Source organism: Poecilia reticulata, chromosome 20 (genome assembly GCF_904066995.2).
Source record: "Poecilia reticulata chromosome 20, P_reticulata-male-v2, whole genome shotgun sequence".
NCBI classification, from domain to species: Eukaryota; Metazoa; Chordata; class Actinopteri; order Cyprinodontiformes; family Poeciliidae; genus Poecilia; species Poecilia reticulata.
This window is the reverse complement of record NC_088849.1, coordinates 18,186,603-18,208,242: the sequence shown is the minus strand read 5'-3', so window position 1 is coordinate 18,208,242 and position 21,640 is coordinate 18,186,603. Positions and strand designations below refer to the sequence as shown.

The 21,640-nt window shown below is 39.2% G+C and overlaps 2 protein-coding genes across 4 annotated transcripts; both read right to left on the bottom strand.

Moving 5' to 3' along the window:
• Positions 1–10: 10 nt before the first annotated feature.
• wdr97 (WD repeat domain 97) lies at positions 11–10,773 on the bottom strand. The gene is made up of 21 exons (XM_008396728.3): positions 10,526–10,773; positions 10,013–10,244; positions 9,364–9,941; positions 9,107–9,228; positions 8,301–9,021; positions 7,584–7,732; positions 7,267–7,503; positions 7,069–7,159; positions 6,561–6,690; positions 6,385–6,461; positions 6,227–6,308; positions 5,980–6,132; positions 4,575–4,706; positions 3,321–3,404; positions 3,047–3,247; positions 2,765–2,968; positions 2,550–2,674; positions 2,278–2,446; positions 1,396–1,565; positions 932–1,002; positions 11–852 (listed from the first exon to the last, which is right to left on the bottom strand). The coding sequence occupies exons 2-21, from the start codon at positions 10,079–10,081 to the stop codon at positions 608–610; spliced, it is 3,810 nt and encodes a 1,269-aa protein (XP_008394950.2). The 5' UTR covers positions 10,082–10,244; positions 10,526–10,773; the 3' UTR covers positions 11–607.
• A 321-nt stretch (positions 10,774–11,094) lies between these two features.
• On the bottom strand, positions 11,095–20,889 carry dync2i1 (dynein 2 intermediate chain 1). 3 transcript variants are annotated; one of them, XM_008396730.3, is made up of 23 exons: positions 20,737–20,889; positions 20,498–20,551; positions 19,097–19,652; positions 18,956–19,026; positions 18,580–18,855; positions 18,421–18,471; positions 18,000–18,047; positions 17,572–17,797; positions 17,366–17,468; positions 17,149–17,278; positions 16,944–17,055; positions 16,101–16,195; positions 15,822–15,951; positions 15,460–15,632; positions 15,115–15,277; positions 14,677–14,790; positions 14,529–14,590; positions 13,805–13,856; positions 13,635–13,695; positions 13,309–13,408; positions 13,097–13,228; positions 11,701–11,924; positions 11,095–11,610 (listed from the first exon to the last, which is right to left on the bottom strand). In XM_008396730.3, the coding sequence occupies exons 1-23, from the start codon at positions 20,749–20,751 to the stop codon at positions 11,439–11,441; spliced, it is 3,120 nt and encodes a 1,039-aa protein (XP_008394952.2). In that variant the 5' UTR covers positions 20,752–20,889; the 3' UTR covers positions 11,095–11,438. The 3 variants fall into 3 exon arrangements, with proteins under 3 accessions (XP_008394952.2, XP_081458166.1, XP_008394953.2); XM_081602040.1 differs by having other exon boundaries at positions 18,580–18,882; positions 18,959–19,026; XM_008396731.3 differs by having other exon boundaries at positions 18,959–19,026; positions 20,737–20,888.
• Between the last annotated feature and the right edge of the window lie 751 nt (positions 20,890–21,640).

Sequence of the window (21,640 nt, the reverse complement as noted above, 5' to 3'; positions counted from 1 at the left end):
ACTTCCAAATTTCCCCCTCCTATGATTATGAACACCAACATAACAGAACACCACAAGCTCCATCTGGGCCCAGCTCAGACGAAGCACTGGGGTATGCTAGTCATATTCTACGCAACACACTCAGCACATACAAACCAGGAGGTGGCGCCCTGGAGCACACCGTATACACCATACACCAACCATAAAAGATAGTCCCTGTTGCTCAAGGTGGTTCCTGATCTCAAGTGAGAGTGCATACCCTTTGAGGTACCTAAATGCGGGCAGGGAACCAATCATGGTGGGCCCGAAGCCTCAAAGAGTGAACCCACAAAACCTGAAGTGTATTATCTGCAATGTTACCTTTAGCTATAGAGACAACTAAATCCTATGTTTAATTTGAATTCTTTTAACATTTACAGTTTTTGTTTCTTAATGACTGTGTCATTGAAGATTCCTAACTTCCTTCTTCCGTTTAAGAGGACCTAAATGTTGCCATGTTTGAGACCCAAGTCCAACAAAATGCTGCTGGCAAACACTCCCAACCCTGAAAAATGACTTCATACTTTCATTCTGAAAATATAAAATTACTTGAACTTATTGCAACTATTAATTTTTATTTATTGTTCAATTATTTCAGATTTAGCTCAGGAGTTGGCGGTGGGGTGGTGGGGTGGTGGGATGGTGGTGGTGTGATTAGTACAGGCCTTTTTTTGAGTTTTTGCCTGTAGTACTCCACTGTAGAGTGCTCAGGGATGAAGTAGGTTCGGTCAGGGAGCCTCACCAAGCGCTCGTACAAGTTTGTGTGAAACGGACGCAGGTTGACACGAGACATAGGTAGCCAGATCCAATTGGGAAAGCGAGGCTCAAAAACACCTGGAATTACACAAATCACATTTGAAGTTGACTTTCTTTTTAAGGCATTAAATATTAAGTGGTTGCTGAAGGTGCTGACAGTATCTTGTCCTTTTCCTTTTTCTGGCCATGGTGTGTGTCTCTCCCAGGCGAAGAATTGCTTTGAAACTCCTGCAAAAAAACAAAACATAACAGTAATCAGAATACTATTGAAATATTCAGTGCTCTATTTGCTTCAGCTTAAAATCAAAAACTGACCACAGAAACACAGTTGGATAGTGAAGTGTGAAGTATTTCCAGTGCAGAAATTCATAAAATAAATTTTTAAAAGTAATATATTTATCTAACTTATCCACTAGACTATATTCATATTTGTCTGAATGTTTCACTGCACCTTAGAAACACCTTAGAATTAGAAATTTGATTAAAATGATGCAACAAAATAAAACTACTTTAAACTGTAGATGGAAAAATGCATCTAGTTAGTTCGACTGAATCTTATAAAAAAAAAGATGTCTGCAATCTACAGAGAAAATCAACTATTTTAAGTATACATTCACATACCACTTCTCCTGAGGCACGATCACTTTGTATTTTTGGGCAGCAGGAATAAAGAAGGATCTTCTGATCTCTTGTTTTTTAATCAAACAGAAAAATTTCAGGACATCCAATCCGCTGAAGGGAGGCTGTTTCCACTCCGGTGAAGTTCTAGTGTGCAGAAAGCGGTTATAATCCTGTGTTACATAGAATGGAAGCAAACAATGCAAATAATCACTCATGGTGTACAGTGCCATATGTAAGCATCTTTGACATATACAAATATGTTTTCTGTAGTTTTTTGTGGGGGGGGGGCAAGAGGGGGTACCCCTTTTTCTTTATTATTGCTGTTCCTGCTGATCATTATGCATATTTATCTATTTGCATGCAAAGATGTAGTTTGATTTCCACCCATCCATTCAACAGCATCAACTTAGCATAAAGCCTGTATCTCCACATCCATTCCAGAAATTTATTTATGCAAATGATGTTTTTTTATATACATTTTTATTAAATGCAAATATTCTCACTTCACATAATTAAAATACTCCCTGCACAAAGATTCATACCAGCAGGATGAAAAATTACCTCTGCACATTAACCTGCCCCATGTTGAAACATGATGGCGGCGCCATCATGCTGCAGCACTTATTTAAAATTCTTATGCCCTTATATCACTTTCTTTTCACAATTTTGAACTAATTTCTGCTAGTACGCTCCTAAATTACAAAACACACTGAAGTTTAGGATTGTAGCATGGGGGTAAAAGTGGTTACTAGTAGACCTCTGTCCTTTTTTTTACCTTTCACTCAAAGTTAATTTAATTAATTTTAATAGTGAACAAAATATACATTTTGACATTGGAGGATGGAGGAACAAGATAAGACCAAAATGAAATGAGGAACTAACTCTGAATTTTGAGGTCCAATACTCCATCCAGCAGTTTGCTTTTTCGTTAATTATCGCCGTCTTGTTAGGGTTGTCCTCCAGTCCCTCACCCCAGTTTTGAAACTCGAGTTCCAGGAAATGCTGTGCCTGATGCACACCCAATCCCTCAATGACGCAGAATATTGGTTTCCTATTGACAAAGAAACAGGATTTTTTTCCCCATCTCTTAATAAAACAAACAAACAAACAAAAAACACCACTTATCTTCCAAATTAATACTGTCAGAAACTCACTGGAGATTCAGTTCCTTATTTGCCATAAGAGTTAGCATTTTTTTCGTAACATCGTAACTGACTTCCGACTTCAAATCCACCAACAAATTTAACATCTCAACAACCACATCGCGTGATTGATTTGTCTGAATCATGCAAAAAAGCAAAACGCCAACATATTAGCAAAGCTGTCAGTTGTAACTCAAGCCGTAGTTTCAATACTGGTTTTGCTTTACCATCGTTGGCTGTATGAATTTCTCCCAGGCGTCGGTGAGGTCTGCGTACTGTTTTTCTGTGACATCAAAGAGGTTCTGGCTTTGCAGGATTTGCGCTGCTTGAATTGCTCCAAGGACCTTGGAGTTTGCTTTGCCGGCCGAGTTTTGCAAGTAATTTAGTATCTGTAGGAAGACGTCCTCAGGAGAAATGTTGCTTGAGATAGACTGCAAACATTCAAACATCTTGACCCGAGCCACAGTCATCACCAAGGATGCATGTATTTTCATATTTCTTTTCATTACCTTTCTGTCAGGATACAGATCTGAAAACCATTCCATACTTGAAAACCGAGTGAGGAATGATGGAATATCTTTGGAGATTTTCTGGAGTTGCGATAGTGCCGGGGGCTTAAGTAGAGAAGCACGAAGAGATTTTGCTCTCTGTTTCTGATTCCACCAGTCAGACTGGAGGATTGACTCCACTGGACTGCTGACCTTTCTAACCTGCAAGAAAAAGTCTGATTAAGTGCCACTGGCTGCTCCAGTCCCAAAATGTCTGAATATGTCTTGTTTATACCTTTTCCATTTTGGTCTGTTTTGTTTGTTTTGCAAGCACAGCTTTCAACACGGGAGCCTTTTTGATCACCTTTGTCCTCGCAATCTGGATATATTTTTGGTTTTATGTTATACAGTGCTTTAGAAAAGTTATTAAACAAATTTGATGACAATTATTGGGAAAAAAAATTCTACCCAAAACAACATTGCTAAATGTGAAAATGAACTACCCCCTAAACCTAATAACTAAGAGTGGTCGTCCCCTTCTTGGTAGAAACAACTGCTATGAAACACTTATGATAGCTGGCAATAACTTCTTAACATCACTGAGGAGGAATACTCTTTAGATTATTGCTAAATAACCCAATGGTGCTTGATGTCAAGATCACAAACTGGTGGATTTCTCCTTCAGAATTTTGACTGGAGAGGAAAATGTATGGTAATTTATGTGAGTTTTCTTTTGTGTGCATAACATATCGGTTCTAAAGAAAAGAACTGTCAACAGTCAACTCCCTTGACTGTAGACATCATGTTCTTTTTCTTAAAAGATGTTAAAGCTATTGATGTTGTTGAGCAAAATGCACAATGAGCCAATCAGACAATGAGACAATATTCTTTGTCATCAGCACCATGGAAGTCATTTTGCCCAAATGCTCCTGGAAGGTTCCCCACTGCTCCAGAGTTTCTGCAGTTCCTGTTATCGGCCACCTTTTCAAGACTGTTACTGTAGCTAGGCAACCTTTTTATCTCCTCTTGAATTTCTTTAGATTGGAGCGCAATGTTTTGGTTTTTGGCACCTGTAAGCCTGCTTCATGTTGTCAGAAAAGTTCTCAAGTTATTTCTTGGTCCTACAGATCTGGCAGTAATCAAACCTGCATGTAGCTTGTGAAACTGAACTCGGCATTCCTACAGTAAAATGTAATCAATTGCAGATAAAGTGTCTTTTAACAAGGGGCACATATTTTCACTTAGAGCAACATTAGTCAATATAACCTTTCCCATCTAATAAATGTAAACATCAGTTCAAAATTGCTGTTTGCATTTCCTATTTGCTGTATTTCTCTAATGTTGACACTGGTTCAATGATCTGAAACATTAAAGACGCAAAGCTAAAACAAACTTAAGAATGAGGAAAATGCTGTGATTACAAACGGAAAAAAGAGAATGATACAAGTGTCATAAATTTTCTCCTAAAGCTGTCACTTTGCTATCTGTCACAGGAAAATTAAATTCAACATTAATAGATAAAAAATACTGACGTCGTAAAGGTTTATACCTGTTTTCGCGCAAACGCTTCAGTGGTCGTAGGACTGACCATTGGTTTTGGCATTGGAGCGTACAAGGTTCGCATTAAATATGCTCTGGAGTTCATTAGCATTTCTTCAAAGTCATCATCATCCATGTCAGTCTGAAAAACAGAGTATTTAACAAATTAGTATGATTTTTGCAAATGTGCTTAACATAAAATAATAAAGCAGCAAAAAAAAAAGATCTTTTGCATGTAAATAACAAACAGGATGTTCAATGTGTACAATAATACACGTGGGGTTGGTTGGGTAATTGTTTATTTTTGTGGATTTGTTTTTATTGATCTGTACAGGACTTTGAGCTGCTTTTAGTATGAAAGGTGCTTTATAAATACAATTGATCGATTGATTGATATATACTGATAAATAATGTATCCACATTTTCCACCATAAATTTGACATGCACTCTGTTGCCAAAAACCTGGCCATTTTTTTTTACATGTTATGGGGAAATAACATGTGAAATGTGAAAATAAATAAATAAATAAATAAAAATCTTGCAACCTTGTTGCGTATAAGTGCACATTCCCTTACATCAACAACTTTGAACCAAACTAAACCACTTTGTAATTTAATTTCATATTCAAGTCTTTCTTACAAATGTTTTCCAAATTTACAGATTATGACCACATCTGTCTTTAGGCAAAACGTTTAACATTTTCTGTTGGTTTTAATCCTTGTCTCCTTTCAGGAGGCCATTCCAGAAACTTTTTTTCTTCTTCTGGTGGAGCCAATATTCTTGCTGTTATGGATGTATGCTTGAAGTCATTGTAATGCTGAAAAATGTCTTCAACTTTCATACAGCTATTTTAAGTTTTTAAAATGTGTGCCATGGTACATATGGGGGGTTTGTACCACTGATTGATTTGATCATTTGGATCATTTCAAATGAGACTTCAGCCAAATGGTGCAAATGAAAAAATGTCAAAAAAAAACTATTGAGAGAGTTAATTTCAGGTTGATCTCATTATGGAAAGTTTTACTGTAAACAAATCAAATCTACATCAACAATGGGAAGTTTCAGGCCTTGCCCACTTCTTCCTTCTATGCAAGGTGTTTTATCTTTAAAAAAAAAAAATCAAAACATTTCACTCCTAAAGGATCTGTCATGTATGTCTTATTCATCCGGTCTTATGACATCACTAAACCTGGCCATTTAATCGGGATGTGCATTAATGTATTTCTTTGGCCTTTGTTTAAATAGGTTGTCTCAATGAGATCCAAGATTTACTTTTTTCCTGCTTGGATACTTTTGAAAATCACTGAAAACTAGTCCAGTATATTAGAAGTTTATATACTGGACTGCTTGACGGTTTAATTTATTTTCAAGTACTTGAGAAAATCAGGTGAAAAAAAGTTGTTGCTTAAATATACCTGCTCACAAGGTGACAATCCGTATAACTCATGCATGTATTGGTCGAAGGCGTCTTTCTTAGTTTGCTTCGTACTGTGAGTTTTCTTTTGTGTACAATTTACTTGTCCCTTTACTAGAGCATTCAGGTCCATGTCTATGATCGCTGACGTCAACTGACACAGGTGGGAAAAAATGTATTTATGAGTCAGGTGTCTTAATTATTACTGGGTTCAACAGTTCTAAAAATGTACCCTTTTATATACTAACCTTGTCCTCCTCCAGGTATACGTTTATTATCTCATTGCTGTAGATAGCTTCCTGTAATTTTTCTGCCTCATCAGTTGGCATGCTAGAATACAAAAGTGCTCAGAACTCATTCAGATAATTGCATTATTATTGTAACCTGAAATTGGAACCTCTCCTACTCGGCTGTGACAGGTGTTTCTTCAACCTCAGGAATAGGCAGCTCAGAAAGGACATTTTCAAAACGGTAGCAGTGAAGCTGGAAAAACAACAAAAGAAAATCAGGCATAGTGATGATAAAACTCTCCTGTGTGCAATTTTTAAATTCAGTTAAATAATAAGCAGCCAATAGTTGCACCGTTCGTTGGCATTTCTTTGGTAGAAAGTGTGCAAACTCTAGCCTGTACAGGTCCCCGTTCATGCCCAGAAATAGTTCCCCGTTTCCACTGTATTCCATACACTGAGGTGCTGCCACAAGCTGTTGCACCCTGAAAACAAAATATATGGTGTTTGAATATTTATTCTAAAATATGCAATGCCTTGCAAAAGTGATAATGCCCCTTGAACTTGTTCCTGTTTTGTTGTACACCCAACACACAGGAGGTTAGGGGGACACAATGTGAACTTTCCCTCTTTAAACAACGTTTTGCATAATGACCAAATATTTTACTTTTGGCCTCTTTTGGTATGAATTTAACACATTTCCCTTCACAGAGTTGCACATTGAAGTCTGTGGTTGCAATGTGACAAAATCGGAAAAAGTTCAAGTAGTGTGGTTAACTTTTAGAACCCTAGCCCAAAACATATAAACATTCTGGTAAATAAGATAAAGCAGGGTTAAAAAGAAGATGTGAAGCAAGTCCAACCAGATGAGCTTATTCTTTTCATTCCAGATGCGCACTGTCTTATCCAGACTGCAGGAAGCAAATGCCTTTATTTCAGGAATCGCGCACACTCCTGCAAAACAAAAACAAACAAAAAACAACAACAACAAAAAAAAACGAGTCATTCGGGTAAAAATCCTCTTTGCAGTTTCCCATGTAGAGGTTATACCAAGCTGTGACCTGTGAGGGAATCTATATGTGCATTTGTTTTCTGACATTCTGCTCGTTTCAGGTTTTCCACATGGTAGAGTTGTAGGCTGTAGGAGTTGCCGCTAGGCTCTCGAAACGTCAGGGCCACCTGCAGCTCCAGCGCCGCCAGGTAGAGCTGAGGCTCATAACATATCACCGTCTGCCAAGGGGTTAGACACGCTGCAGCATCGGGGTGAATTTTCCACACCACCACCGTGAAGTCCGCACCTTGATGATTAGATTTAAAGTAATCAAACCTTCTTTGAAAAAGACGTGCGAGGATATAAAAATGTTTGATTTAAATTCACCCGAGGAGAGGAGGTAGTTGTATTTCGGATAGACCTTCACTGCTGTGACGTCCTTGCCGTTGTGTGCGGGGGTTCTGTACAGGACCGTCCCATCATCTATTGTGAGGACACTCACACAGCCACCACTTTGACCAATGATAACCCAAAATCTGATTCAAACACAAAATGTATAAAAAAAAAAATTCCACACAATAGAACAACTTCTAGCAATTCAAATGCACTACCGTATAATACCATAGGTAGTCACTCATCTGCCTTCACACACATTCCTGAGTGACATCCCGTTTTTAATCTGTGGGGTTTAATATAATATTGGCTTCTCCGCCATTAGCACATTGAGCAGCACGAACATAAGCATGATTGACTTTTTTTTCACAGAATATCACAGCTCTATTAAATATGTAAAAATACATACTATTTACAAAACTTGCATGCTGCACCTTTAATACCTCTAACAGCTGACTGTAAAATATTCAGCAGGGAGGAAATTTAACGACAGGACTTGTTGTACAGGGGGCATCCTATTGTGATACTACACTGAAATTTCACTGAGTACCTGAGGGCAATTCATTTGTAGAAGCAATTTGCATGCTGAAGTGCTGGATTTTATACACTCGTGGCCATGGAAGCAACTGGGACACCTGGATTTAGTGATCTGGATCTGTGAGCGAATACATCTGGCAATATGCTACTTTAATGTAAAGAGAAGCTGCTTACCGATTCTTGAAATGATCAGTATGTTTGCTGTCCTTCTGACTGCTGCTTCTCTCACTTTGTAAACTTTTCCACCTCTCTAAAGCCTTCTCAGGGTCTCCCAAGGAGCTGTAAATCACCATGCAACAGGCCGGGCCGGGCTCCGGCAGATTGCGGAGATCCTTTTTACCAACAGATTCTGATATTGTCCATAGAGCCTGGCCTCTGCCTTCCCATTCTTGAATCAAAGTGGCTGGATTAGCGAGTGGGTCGACTTGAAGTAAGGTACCACCCTTAGTCAAGACAATCAAAAGCTCTTTTTGAAGGCAGTAGGCAGCACATAATACCCTCTTTCCTGCCTTAAAGGAAGTAAGTATTTCTTCTGTTCCAGCAGAAACCACATAGATATGATCATCTTCACTGACACAAGTCACTCGGGTTGGGTAGCAAGGAGGCAAATGTGAGACTAAGATTTGTTTCAATGCGATGTCTTCATTCCCTTTGAACTTTGTGTAGAGGCTGTACCAATCTGTTAGAAACCAAAGATCCACACCTTTGTCTGAAAAAGAGAAAAACGGGTGTTTGTTCTCTATGCCCCCCAAACACAGTGGTGGGTGGTTCTGCTCTGTGTGGAAACAATCGATTGCCAAGTTGTTTTTTACGTCCCAGCTACGCATGGTGCAGTCTGCAGAGCATGAGATCAGCAGGTTTGTTTTGGAGCAATAGTACAGCGAATTCACCACACCTAAGCAGAACAAACAAAGACAAAATGAAGTCAGTTGGTTAGATAAATACATATTGAACCTGAAGCAGTTTAATCTTAAAGTTACCATCATGTCCAAAAAAAGTCACACGCGGAACCCAGTCAAAACCCCAGACTGTGATGGTGCAATCTTGGAAAGCGATGATCAAACAGTCAAGTTGGGTGCAGAACAACATTGCGGTGATTTCACTGTGAGAGAAAAAGTATTTTAAAACAGTGCTCATGAAATTCTGAAACAAAGAATGAGTTCAACAATTTAAGCTAAAACTGCATAGATACCACAAAACCAATAATTGTGCATAACATCATCATGATCCTGCAGACCTTAGACAGAGTTTTTCCTGGTGATCCAGAACTATCCCATCATCAAGGTTGATCACAGTCACATCCATTCCACATGCAACAAAGGCACAGTGAGGCCTATTCTTCTGTGGAGGAGCCAATGCCATGTGAGTGAAAGCTCTCTGCTGCAGCCCTTCCTGTAGCTTCACTCTGCACCTCATGAGCAACACCGACCACACACACACATTCCCAAAGCCTGCAGTCACCAGCTCCCAGGAATGCTCCGCCGCCTCACACAGCCGAATATCAAGAGCGTCGTCCGCAGTAGCCAAATGCCGCAATTTGTTGTCCAGGAGAGTGAAGACGGGCCCGGGGCCCCAGCCTACCATCCATCCAAGGATCTTTGTTGTGGTCAGGCCCAAAAAGGGCAGTTTTCTCCAGATGGTCTCCTTGGGGCACTTAGGTCTGAAATAGCTTACTTTGTTGTTCTCGTGGAGGCTGATGAAGGCATGACTTGCAGGGGAGTGCATCATGAAACGCACTGGGCTGTCACAGGGGAAATGCTTGAAGTGATAGAACCCATGAACAAGGAAGTGCTCATCCTCTTCATAGGCAACAACCTGCAGACACAAATCAGATGCTTTACAATTACTGCAGTAATTTCTCGGTAACCACCTGCAAGCTGATCTACCTTTTTTCCAGTCTGCCTCCTATCGTGAATGAGAATTTCCTGAGCTTGACGTGTTGTTGGCTCTGTCATCTTAGAGAGCTAAGATAACGGCCTCTATGCTGAACCTTGGATGATTTGCTGCTCTGTCCTGGAGCCACTACCTCAAAATGACTCGATCTTCAGAGGGTGGTGTTCTCCAAGTCCGAGATGTGATTCTGCTCTGAATCTTTCTGCTTGAAAGTTCTGCAGAAATCTGAGGACAAATAAGTGTACTCATCCTGAGGAAAATGTAAGAAAACGGCTCCCAGCCTGCATTACAAAGAAGCTAATGCAAGGCACTCTGGGAAGTGAAAACAATCAAGTGAATTGAATTATAAATGAATCCACATTGTAAACTTTAAAAGGGTCATGGAAGTGTATTGAAATTCGTCATTTAAAACTTAAAATCATTTCTCAATTATCCCAAATCCGTCATAATTCATTTGTGCAAATGGTACTACTACTACTAATAATAATAATAGTGCAATACAATACCAAGTTATGCATAGGCATCCAACATCAAATGGGTGTGAATCTCTGATGTTGTAATTTTTTGTTGGTAATTTGTAAGACATTAAAGAAAGTACTATTTGAGTCTATGAAAAATAAAAAATAAAATACAAAAAGTTTAATGTCTTTGAGCTGCAAGAATCCAGATCACTACTCTCATTTTGCATATCTTTAAATTGTTTCCCTTGTTCTTCGTTTGTTTCTCGGCAACCGTAGTTACTTGGCTGCAAAAGCTCTTGCTTTATTTCAAAAATATTTTGAAGGTAATTCAACTCCATTCCAAAATTTTGTTTGATGTACTGATCTGTTTGTAATTTTCCTTGAATCATGTAAAGTGTGAGTTTTTAGAAAGTACTATATAAGTAAAATGTATTATTATTATCATCATTATTATTATTATACTCAACCGTCTCCACTTCTTCTCCCATGATGCAGTTGGTGTCTAATCTAATCCTGTTTTTGTGGGGTTAAATCAAATGGAGTCATTTTTCACATGACATTAGATTATGGTGTGATATGCATATAAAAGGAAAAATAAAACCCAACATTGTATATACAGGTTTACTACATTTATTTAAAATAACTCACACTTTGTAATAAAAATATTTTATAGCCAAAAAGTATAAATATTTTCATATATACACAAATGTGTACAATATTCTTTTAAAACTAAGGACAATCGATGAATTCACAACATTCCCCTCATGGCCATGTTCAGCCCATGTTTGTTCAATTTCACATTAAACTATAAAATAAAGAAACAGAAAGGTATGTAGGATGATGTCCATAGAAGTTGTATTAGTTGAACTTTTTGCTCCTTCTGTGTTCAAAAATTAATTGAACCTTTAAAGTAACACTAAAGTGAGTCAGTATCAGTATGAAGTCAAGATGGAGGGTTTCAAAAGGCTTCAGTCATTATGCTCTCCAACTTTCCCTCCTCTGCAGGGTTGGGCAACGTCAAAGACTGAGTGAAATACTGCAGCTCTATGTTTCCTGACTCGTGTGCCAGCGCAATTCCTGAGTATGTGTTTTGTTGTCCCGAGTCTCCAAACGCAGCCATAGCTGTTACCCTAAAAACACAAAGCACACACCTGATATGAACACAGGATGGCATAAAATTTATGCCTCACTGTACATGTCACTCATTTAATTGGTGTTACCTATCATCACAAAATGTCTCCGTCATAACAGGCTGTCCATCATCTTTCAACATGTCCCATATGTGAAGGTTAGAAGCCGCGTCGAGGACACAAAACACAGCAGGCCTGGTCTGGGTCCACTGCAGTGAGACCACCGCTTCTCCACCGGTGCCGTTCATCCATTCTGCCACAGGCTGATCGTGGCTGACTGCATGCATCCTGATGCTGCCGTCTGCACAGCCCACCTACAAACCGGGAAGAAAAAAACTCACAGTAAGGTACTAAAGTACACCCTTGCACCAAAACATGAATCAAACTACCTGGAATCCATCATTTCAGAGTAACATGAGAAGAATCTTCTTTGGAGGAGGGAACAGAATAAGGGTAATATTATTCGTGTAACTTGGTCTGCTTATTAATTATTCAAAGAATCACAAATTTAATATGTTAGCCCTTTTCCATTGATTCTCTGTGCATGCTAAGATGATCACCAATACATATATCTAGCAAGCTATAAACTAGATCCTACAGTTCCTGGCGTATTTGTTGGCACTCAAGTAAAAAAACCTCTGAAATAAATTCACTTCTTGATGCAGCAGCAAAGACTCATAAACAAAAGTTTACAGTTAAATGTCAATGTCAGTGTTGATCCGGCCATACATTTTGGATCTTTAACCTATGGGAATCAGCAACCCATTTTCAGTAATCTGGCAGGTTATACCGGATTTTCAATTTTAAATCACCTGACAATTTAAAGCGTTCATGATGCGTTGAGCTTTAACGCAGATCCTTCATCATACTCAACAATAGGCGTGAGTTGCTTTTACTATTATTTTATTCATTCTTTGCTTTATGCTACATCTACCTCGTGTGTTTGTTGCCAAAAAGAAGAAGAAAGCACCATTAATAGTGATACTAGAAAAAAAAATTCAGTATGACATCAAAATGAACAGCTGGTCAGAAGATGGTGTCTTCTATAGTTGCTATGAAGACTTGGTGAGCCAAAGTCCCCACTTTTTGTAAGTTATGCAAACTATTTTTACCTCGCATACTCTTTTTCCTTGTGCAAAACAAGGCACACACCCTTGTTTTGCACAGCTCTGGCATTTTAAGCTTTTTAATTATTGTCTTCACTGAGAGAAATCTTTTCCAAGCTAAGAATCTTGAAGGGTACCAATGATTTCAGGAGTAAGAACTTTGTTAAAAACAGTTAATTCATAATATGCAATTTACTTTGAATCTGAAGAATTGTCCCTAGATAAAAGTAAACATTTTCTAACATTTTTCAGTGTGAAAGTATGATACTGTAATCAAAGATTAACATAAGTGTTTTTATATATCAACAAGCAGCACTAGTATGTGTGCAGAAGGCTGCGTGTCTTAAAACTGATTCAATTTGAAAAGGAACGCTTCCTACCAGGAAGAGATTTGGTCTGAAAGGAGAAAAGTGGATTGAGTTGATGTCAACAGTTCTTTCTTCCACCTCCTGGGACTTGTAAAACTGCGGAGGAGCCTTCAAACCGTGACTTGTTCCATGTCTGACCAGACCCTGGAAAGAAACAGGAAGTCAAAACATTTCCCAGAAGGAACTAGGGATCACTAGTCTGAATTCGGATACATTTTGCTCACCAGATTGGTGCCAATAAAGAAATGATTGGAGTCTGTCGGATGGTATTTTAAAAGCAGCGTCTGAAATGGCCTTGTTTTTCCTGCCTCTTTTAGTGACGGCCTTGGAGATGAAGAGAGCGCAACATTAGATCTCACAAACTGTCCCGTCACATCATGTTCCCCCGGCCTGTACAAGTACATGACCTCAGAAGACATGTCGAGGGGACAAACACTGGATCGTGTGACCACTGTCCGAACAGCTGCGTCCCACTGGGTCTAGTCACTTTGAGGTATTTTTAAGCCCAGCGGCTGACAAGTGCACCTCATGAGCTATTTATCAATCTAACCTCTGAACAGTGAGGAGGGAGGAACTGTGAAGCAGCTTCACTCTTCCCCCGGGACGGAGACCTGCAGGGTGGGAAACACAAGACAGAATTAAGGCCAAAACACGTGTGGGAGAAATATGAGTATGTTTACTGGACAGAACAGCGAGGCCTATAAAATGTGACTCAATTACCTAAATCTGTCGGCGAGCCTGCCTCGTTGCCTGTAGGGAGCTCCACCACCACCTACAGGACGCAAAGAGGAAAACACATAAAAGTGTGTGAATATTGATGATTATCAGTGATGCCAAACAAGACTACACTTTATAACATTCTGAAGGAGTGGATTTATATGTTCACATATAAATTTTAATACAAATTTTCAGACGTTCCACTCAATATTCAGAGTATTTTTTTGATATTTTATGCAAATCTGTACATAGGTACAACAGCTAACAAGGAGTGAATGAGGTGACAGTGGCTCAGGAGGCAGGAGTTCATCCCATAACCACATGGCCTCAAAAGGTGGTAGAGAGCATTAATGAACAAACATGATCACGGAGACCAAGAAACAAAGCAGACAAGTCAGGGAGCAAGTTTATTTCCCTTCTATGTCATAATTACGCACTACTTTGTGATCACATAAAATCCTGATAAAATATGAAGAAAACTGATTCCTTATCTGCTGAAATCAGATAAGGAATCATCTCTTGCATGTTTCCTGCCTTGTCTTTTCTTTATGAAAAGTTTTTCTCTTTTGGGATGGATAGGTTGAGGATTTTATTTGTATACTATATTCCAGAAATTTGTGTTAGAGTTTTTAAGAGGATAGCAAATAAATAAAATAACCAAATGCTACAATGTAGCACCTCTCTGGATCACTTCATTAAACTCGTTTCTCTTTGTTGCCTAACCTACCCAGAAATTTAAAATTCCGCTTTCGTCCAAGGAGGCAAGCTGGAATGACAATCCTGATGATTCTGAGTGATGAAAATATAATTTTAGTTAATTGACTTTTATTGGGTTGAAAAACTAATATTCAGTCACTGCGCAAAGACAGTCACACCTTCCTCTGAGGCTAGAAGTGCGACCTCTGGTCTCGGTCCTCCAGCAACAAAGGAGGGAACGACCTCTACGGAGGTGACAGGCGAAACGTGGCCTGAGTCGGACATCACTGCGTCTGGGTTGACAGAACAACAAAAGACAAGATGTCAGCGCTCACCGCGTTTCTTCTGTTTACGTAGATAAGCAGCTTCTCCACTGGAGGGATGCTGTAAGGGATACTCAACGAAATCAACAAAAATAAAACTTTGGATTTAATCCAGACAGTTTATGAGTTTTATGTTTTGAATTACCGAAACAAATGTGGTTATCTCATTTCTTAAAGTGCCCCTGCATTTGGCGCAAGTTTGCAAGAGCAAAAACATTTTACATGAAAATTAATATTAAGGAAAAATCAATTTTTAATGAAAATTTTAAGTGAATAAAACTTTTCCTGACATACCGGTGGAAAAGGTGGGATGTCTGAAGGTCCACTCATGATCACCAATCTTTAATCTGTAATGGTTGCTGGCATACTCCCTCAGGTCCCACAGCACCACAGAACCAACCAGTGTCCCTGCAAACACCAGAGTGGACTTTCCTGGGCTAAAGCAGCAACTCTGGACCTGCAAGGAGCAAAAACGTTACAAGTGTTAAAAGTCGGTTTTCTGGGATTTTTTGTTAGCTTGGTTGTTCTCGTCTCATTTATTTTGGCCGAACTTCGATCAACTGGCGCAGGACAGGCAAGTATTGTCCTAAAGTCAAGCGGATTTTGCTGAAGCTAAAATTAGATTGTGTAAATGTGAACCTCTGATTCATAGATGAGTATCTTCTGAGGTCTGGACGGCTCCCAGATGTTCCAGACACAGATGACGGTGCAGCCGTCGAGGCCGGCAGTGCTGGCTTTGGATGTGGGCATGTGGACGGACAGCATGGTGTGCTTCTGAACCTGAGAGAACTGCACCAAACTAATCTGTCGACCTGTGATTGAAAAGTTAAACCCGACTGTCATTTTCTGAATGATGTACAGCATTCTGATATCAGGAATTTGTATTAAAAAAATACCACAAGTAGAATAAGGGGGGAAAAAACCGATATTAAAGCAATATGTGATCACCTTGACTGCATTACTAAAGATTGTCTTTGGAATACTTTTGCATGGTACTGTACCTAAAAGAAAAGGCAACTTAGTGTTGAGTTGCAAACTTCCATCGCTGAAAGAAAGCGAATCTGTTTGAGTCTTCGGTTTTCTTAGGGATTTCTTCTCTGCCTGATCTTCCTCCAGTAGCACCACCATGACCTGCGTTTGGTCAAAAAGCACAACAAGTCACTGCTTACAAGTCGAAGAAAAAGCTTGCAATAACACATTTTAAAACTTTACCAAGAATGACACAATGAAGAAATAATAATAATAAAAAATAAAAAAAACTGTTATATAATATGTAAAACCTGTGAGGCTGAGCGCAGAAACGACATCAGACATTGTGAATCGAGAAGGAGGTCAGTCCTGCTTTTGTCTTGTGCATCCTGAGAGAAGTTTGGATCTGCAAAGTAAAAAGGTGCAACATCACTGCCTATAATCGATCCACTTCTTCACTTTTTGTCCTCCAAAGTGATTCATTGGGATTTTATGTGATAAACCAACACAATGTTGCAAATTATTAAGTGGAAAGAAAATGATTCATGGTTTTCAAACAGTTTCACAAATAATTTTTTATTCACTCCCTTGGCCTGACAACTCTTAAAAACAAATAAAATCCAACTTTCTGTGAAGGCCTCACAAAAGACAGCATCATGGAGCCCAAGAAACACAGCAGAAAAGTGAAGGGAAAAGTTTAAAATGTGATTAAACAATCTCTCAATCTCTGAGAATCTCCCTTAGCAGTGTCCAATCCATCAAAACCGATCGAGACTTAGGCATTCCCCCTAAACTAAATGGCTGAGCAAGGGCAGCCAGAGTTACGATTGAACTGCTGCAGAGATCCATAATAACGCAGGCAAACCATTAGTTATGCACTCCACATATTGGACTTTTAATGGACAAAAGTAAAGCACAAACAAAAAATAAGACAAAGGGGATCCCATGTTTGGCCTAACACTGCACTTCACCCTCCAGCAGGATAGCAACCCTAAACATTCAGGCAGAACTACATTGGACTGGTTAAAATCATACGATGTTCATGTTTTAGGATCATCCAGTCGAGTCAGTACTTCTTCTGCAGTCTGGTAGACTTAATATTGTTGTTGGGTGCAAGCTGACAAAATGTGAAAAACCATAAGACTCTTTCTTACCTCCACATGCTCCATTGTATTCAGTAGGATGCTGAGTCCACTTTTCACATATTTCTACTTCCTCTGTCTGGACGTATCGGTCCGCATTATCCTCGTTACACTGAACGTAAGCCTGGGAGGAAGACAGCCCCACATCTCACTCAAATGTGCCGTTTCCTTTTTATACTTGTATCTCAGGTGTTTTGTCACAGAAAATGAGCCTGACCTGCTTGGCGTTGGCGTTTCCAAAGCTCTTTATATACATCTCATATTCACTGACAGGAGGGATGTCGAGGAGGGAGAACGTCATGGAAAAGTCCAGATCGATTAAACGAAGCAGCTCTGTACTGCGCTTCCTGTTTGTCAGAGGATATTTACCGGCTCATAAAACACTGCATCAAACTGCTTGAGGAATAATATTTTAGTTTTAAATGAACACGTACATCTGCTTTGTGGCAACCTTCTTGCTGATTTCACGTTGCTTTGCAGCCACGAAGTTGATAAATTTGCCATGCCGAGAAGTTTTACTCTCATTCCTTTCAGAGCCTTTAAACGATTGATTGTGATTAATTACATTGGCCACAATGTCGCATAAAACTTTGTTGAATTATCTAAGTTGTGTGTACGGTATTGAACGTAAAGAGAGCACCTTTGGAGCATTTGGGCCTGTCCTGCTCCCCGTCTCTGGCCGTACTGCTCCTGGACTGAGCCGTTCCAACTCTCTCGTTCTCCTCAGCCATGGCTCTCCGGATCGCATCGATCTCTTTACTTTGTCCTGCAGTCTGCACCTCTTCCCCATCATCATCCTCACCTTCATCATCGTCCTCACCTTCATCAGCACTCTCGTGCACGTCTTCAAAATCCTCTTCATAATCCTTTGAGGAAATACAGCGTTGTTTACGCAAGCAACACAGTGTAGCAGATAAAACGTCCAGCGCTGAGTTCTTACCAGTCTCTTAGAACGTAAATCGATAAAAGCGTGCAAAAGTAAACAATTGAATGTAAAAAAAAAATGAGGATGCTGACAAAATAAAAGATGGAAGAGAACAGAATTAGATATTTCTGCTCCTCCTTTACCTCAAAGTCCTCTTCATATTCTTGCTCTGCCACGTCTGCATTGTTTATCTGCAGATGAAAATAAGCAAACCAAAATGGAGAAAGGCAGAACAAAAGAACTGCGAAAAAGTCATACATGCTGCACAGAAAGCACAAAATGTGAATAAAAGACCCATTAAAGAAAAAACAAACACAGCTTGATCTATGAAGGGACCTTTTAGATACACAGGTTCAGGAATTGTGTAAAATCAGTAAACTTTCTGCTCATGTTGAATCTCGGTGATTCAACTTTTTTTTTTAGCACCTCTCTAGTTTTCTTAAATAATTTTTTTTAGAAAATATTCTAAAAAACTAGAATTTTTTATAGTTTCTTTCCTTTACAATCATCAGGCCACTTTTCTGCAACACTTTATGTCCCCCTCAGTTTTGTGGTCAAACTTACACGGTCCGGTTCTTGTTGTCCACCTGCTGTCTGCTGCTGCTCTTTCTCATCCTAGTTATTTGGAAGTAACACGTAGAAGGAAAATGACATAATATTATCAGAAAATAATTTTAAAATGAACAAAAACAGGTTTTAAGGAGAATTTAGGGACCAACTAACCTTTTTCTCTTCCTTCCTTTTGTCCAATGAGGATTTCTTGGAATTGCTTTTCTTCATGTCTTCTTCCTCTGCCTCCCTCTGTCGTCTGTCTTTATGCCTTCCATCGGCACTGTCCTCCTCTTTTTTATGTCTTACTTTGTGCTTGTCCCTTTCTGTTCGATCCCTGTCAGCGTGGGAGCTCCGGACATCGCCAGCGTGGGAGCTCCGGACATCGCCGTCAGATTTTTTCAAGTCTTGACGTTCCTTGGATTCACTTTTGTGTTTCCGTTTCTCATCCTGTAGAGCATCAGAGCGACAATATAACTGTATTCCACATTTATTGAAGCAAATGCGACCCAAAAAAAAAATCGAAAACAGGAAATTGTTATCATTGTACTACATGATGTCTTCTCTCCCTGTGTCTTCTTTCTCCTTCCTCTTTAAGTCGTCTGTGGTCTCCTTTACGCGCTAAGGTAAAAAAGGCTGTCAATCAAATGGACAACCCAAACATAGGAAAATGGAGTTTAAGGAAGCCTACCTCCATCTTCTGTCCGCTCTGAGCGCCTTCTTTCTTCTTGAACATCTTTGTCTCTTCGCTTGTCGTCATATTCGCCTCTGTGCTGCCTGTCTCTCAGCTCTCTGTGCAGTTTTTCTGCCTGATCTCTACCTGCTTCACCCCTTTCATCATGCCGCCTTCTCTCTCTCCTGAGCTCCCTTTCCAGTTCCTCTCTTCTTTCCTTTTCTCTTTCTTCTCTCCTTTTGTCCCTGACCTCCTCCCTTACTTTTAGTTCCTCTTTCTCCTTATGTTTGTGTCTGTCCCTGATATCTCTACCATCAACTACCCGTTTTCTCCTGTCCTCGTCATCTCGTCTCTCCCTGACCTTGTCACCTCTCCTGTCACGAGACCCGTCGTTCCTCCGCTCTCCATGTCTGTCTCTACTGTCTCCATGTCGCCTCTCTCTTTCCTTGAGCTCGTCTCTGTCTCGTCTGGACTCCTCTGGATCTCTGTGCCGTCTCTCTACGGACTCTCCACCACGGTGCTTTCTCTCATTGTCTTCTCTCCGTCTTGAATAGCCATCACCATAGTCTTTTTCCTTACAAACACATAAATACAAGGGTATTGATTTTGTTCCCTTTTGTGGAAAAAAACAGGCAAAAATTTAAATTTACTCATCATGGGCAGAAATGTAATTAAAGTTTTAGGTTTTCACTTGTAGTCATTTAGATACACAAGTTAGAACTTATTGTGCATTTTATTTGATCTACACAGAGTATAAATGATCAGGCTCAAATATACAACTAATATTTAGATAAATGTTCATTGGCAAGTCACACCAATGAAGGTCAAGCCAAAAGTTTAATAATTTTACTTTAACCATTCTAAAATCAGCTCTGACATGCTCCTTGTATTAGCCTCTCTAAACTTTCTTGCATTTGATTGTATCAAAAGTGCTCTGTAAATAAAAACTGATTCAAAGGGCAGTTTTTAATGTACTCCTCCTTGATATTGACATTGAAGAGGAGAATTGCACTCCTCTTCTTCATATCAAAGAGGAGTACAATTTGGCAAAGACATAAATTGACCTGGGTGTGTTCTCTAAAAGATACTTTAATGAGGGGTAAAGAGAAAGAACCGACTTTACTTAATGGTGATCCCTAAGGAGGAGTTAATAAGCTCGAGTCTTGTCAAATTAAAATACACTCTGAAGCCTTTAATGTCACATGTTACAAGGTTGTATGATGTATGAAAAAACAAAATTAATTTTTGTATGGACACAATATACACAATAAATTCAAATATGAGCACCAAACATTCGTTTTTTAAAATTATTTCAGCTTAATGTGTGATTATTCTATGTTGGATAAATAACTAATGAAATAATCACTACACCTCCTAAATAATCTGATTAATCTGATTGTTTAAGAACCTTTGACTTACCCTGAGGTGTCTTCTCAGCTCAGCAGGTCTCCATGTGTCTTCCTTAGTTAATTTCTAGGGAAATATATTATCTGTCTTCACTTTGTAATAACAGTGAGATTCACTTGGACCAGCAAAAACACAGTTTAAATAAGAGAAAGTCTAATTTGCACAAGACTACGTCCACAGTCTGAGACAAGGTATATAACAAATCTCTGGCTTTTATTTGCCATCACTAATGATAAACGTCAACCACTTACCTTATCACTGTGCATGTTTTCCTCGTTGTTTGGGGGTTTCAAGCTCTTAATACTCTAAAAACAACATTACACTTTTGTATACGCGACGCCATAGTGATAACTGTCTAGACCGCATGCGCAGTGGGTTGAAACCATGGCGAACGCGTCACTTCGGCTTGACAACAGACCTTACTAATCAGTGCAGGAGTAATCGATGCTCAAAAGTCAGTTTCCATGGCAGCGGTCCAGGCTTTATAGTCAAACTTGATTTCTTTTTTGATATACAAAGCGACAATTGACGTTTTTGCTAGTGCTGAACAAATGGCAATGATGTGTTTTTATTAGTTTCCTCAACATCTTAGTCTCTTTTTTCTTCACCGTGGGACTTTTTAAGCTTTTGCTTATTTTGTCTGGGGTGTTACCACCCTGTCTTCTATAACTGTTTTGTTATTTTTCTAATATGTCTCGGTTTGGTCTCTATTTTATCCTAAATAGGTACTGCGAAAACCCACAAATTTAAAAGCCACGTCCAGGTCAGATTACTGCCAGACCTACAGAATTAAACTAATCACTTAAATGGGACCTGCCTAACTATAAATTCAAGAACAGGTAAGAAAACAAACCAGTGGATCTCTCAGTCTTCAGTCTGGAATGGGTGACAGTTCAATTTTCAGGCTTTGGAACAAACTCAAGCCAAAAGAAAAAAAATGTAAGCGGAGTGAGCAGTGTACAGCCTTTTAAAATGACTCTAAGAGTGTATCCTTCAGTCGGCATGCAAACCAAAGAAAAGGAGAAAATATCTAAAGCACTGCAGGCCTCTATGGAGAGCCATTTCAGCCAGAAATAAATCTGGGAATAAATAAAAGTATAAATGAGTAAATATAAATGAGAATAAAGATGTCAATTACTCATTTATTTATTTTAC

What these genes read in the sequence shown, in the direction of transcription:
- wdr97 (XM_008396728.3), bottom strand. Translation starts at nt 10,081, where the DNA reads ATGACAGAGCCAACAACACGTCAAGCTCAGGAAATTCTCATTCACGAT. An exon ending in AAGCGTTTGCGCGAAAACAG is followed by an intron (nt 3,405 to 4,574) that starts GTATAAACCTTT and finishes AAATATATCCAG; the next exon opens with ATTGCGAGGACAAAGGTGAT. An exon ending in ATCTGTATCCTGACAGAAAG is followed by an intron (nt 2,969 to 3,046) that starts GTAATGAAAAGA and finishes GAATGTTTGCAG; the next exon opens with TCTATCTCAAGCAACATTTC.
- dync2i1 (XM_081602040.1), bottom strand. An exon ending in AGGCTCGCCGACAGATTTAG is followed by an intron (nt 13,696 to 13,804) that starts GTAATTGAGTCA and finishes CCCACCCTGCAG; the next exon opens with GTCTCCGTCCCGGGGGAAGA. An exon ending in TCTTTATTGGCACCAATCTG is followed by an intron (nt 13,229 to 13,308) that starts GTGAGCAAAATG and finishes GTTTCTTTCCAG; the next exon opens with GGTCTGGTCAGACATGGAAC.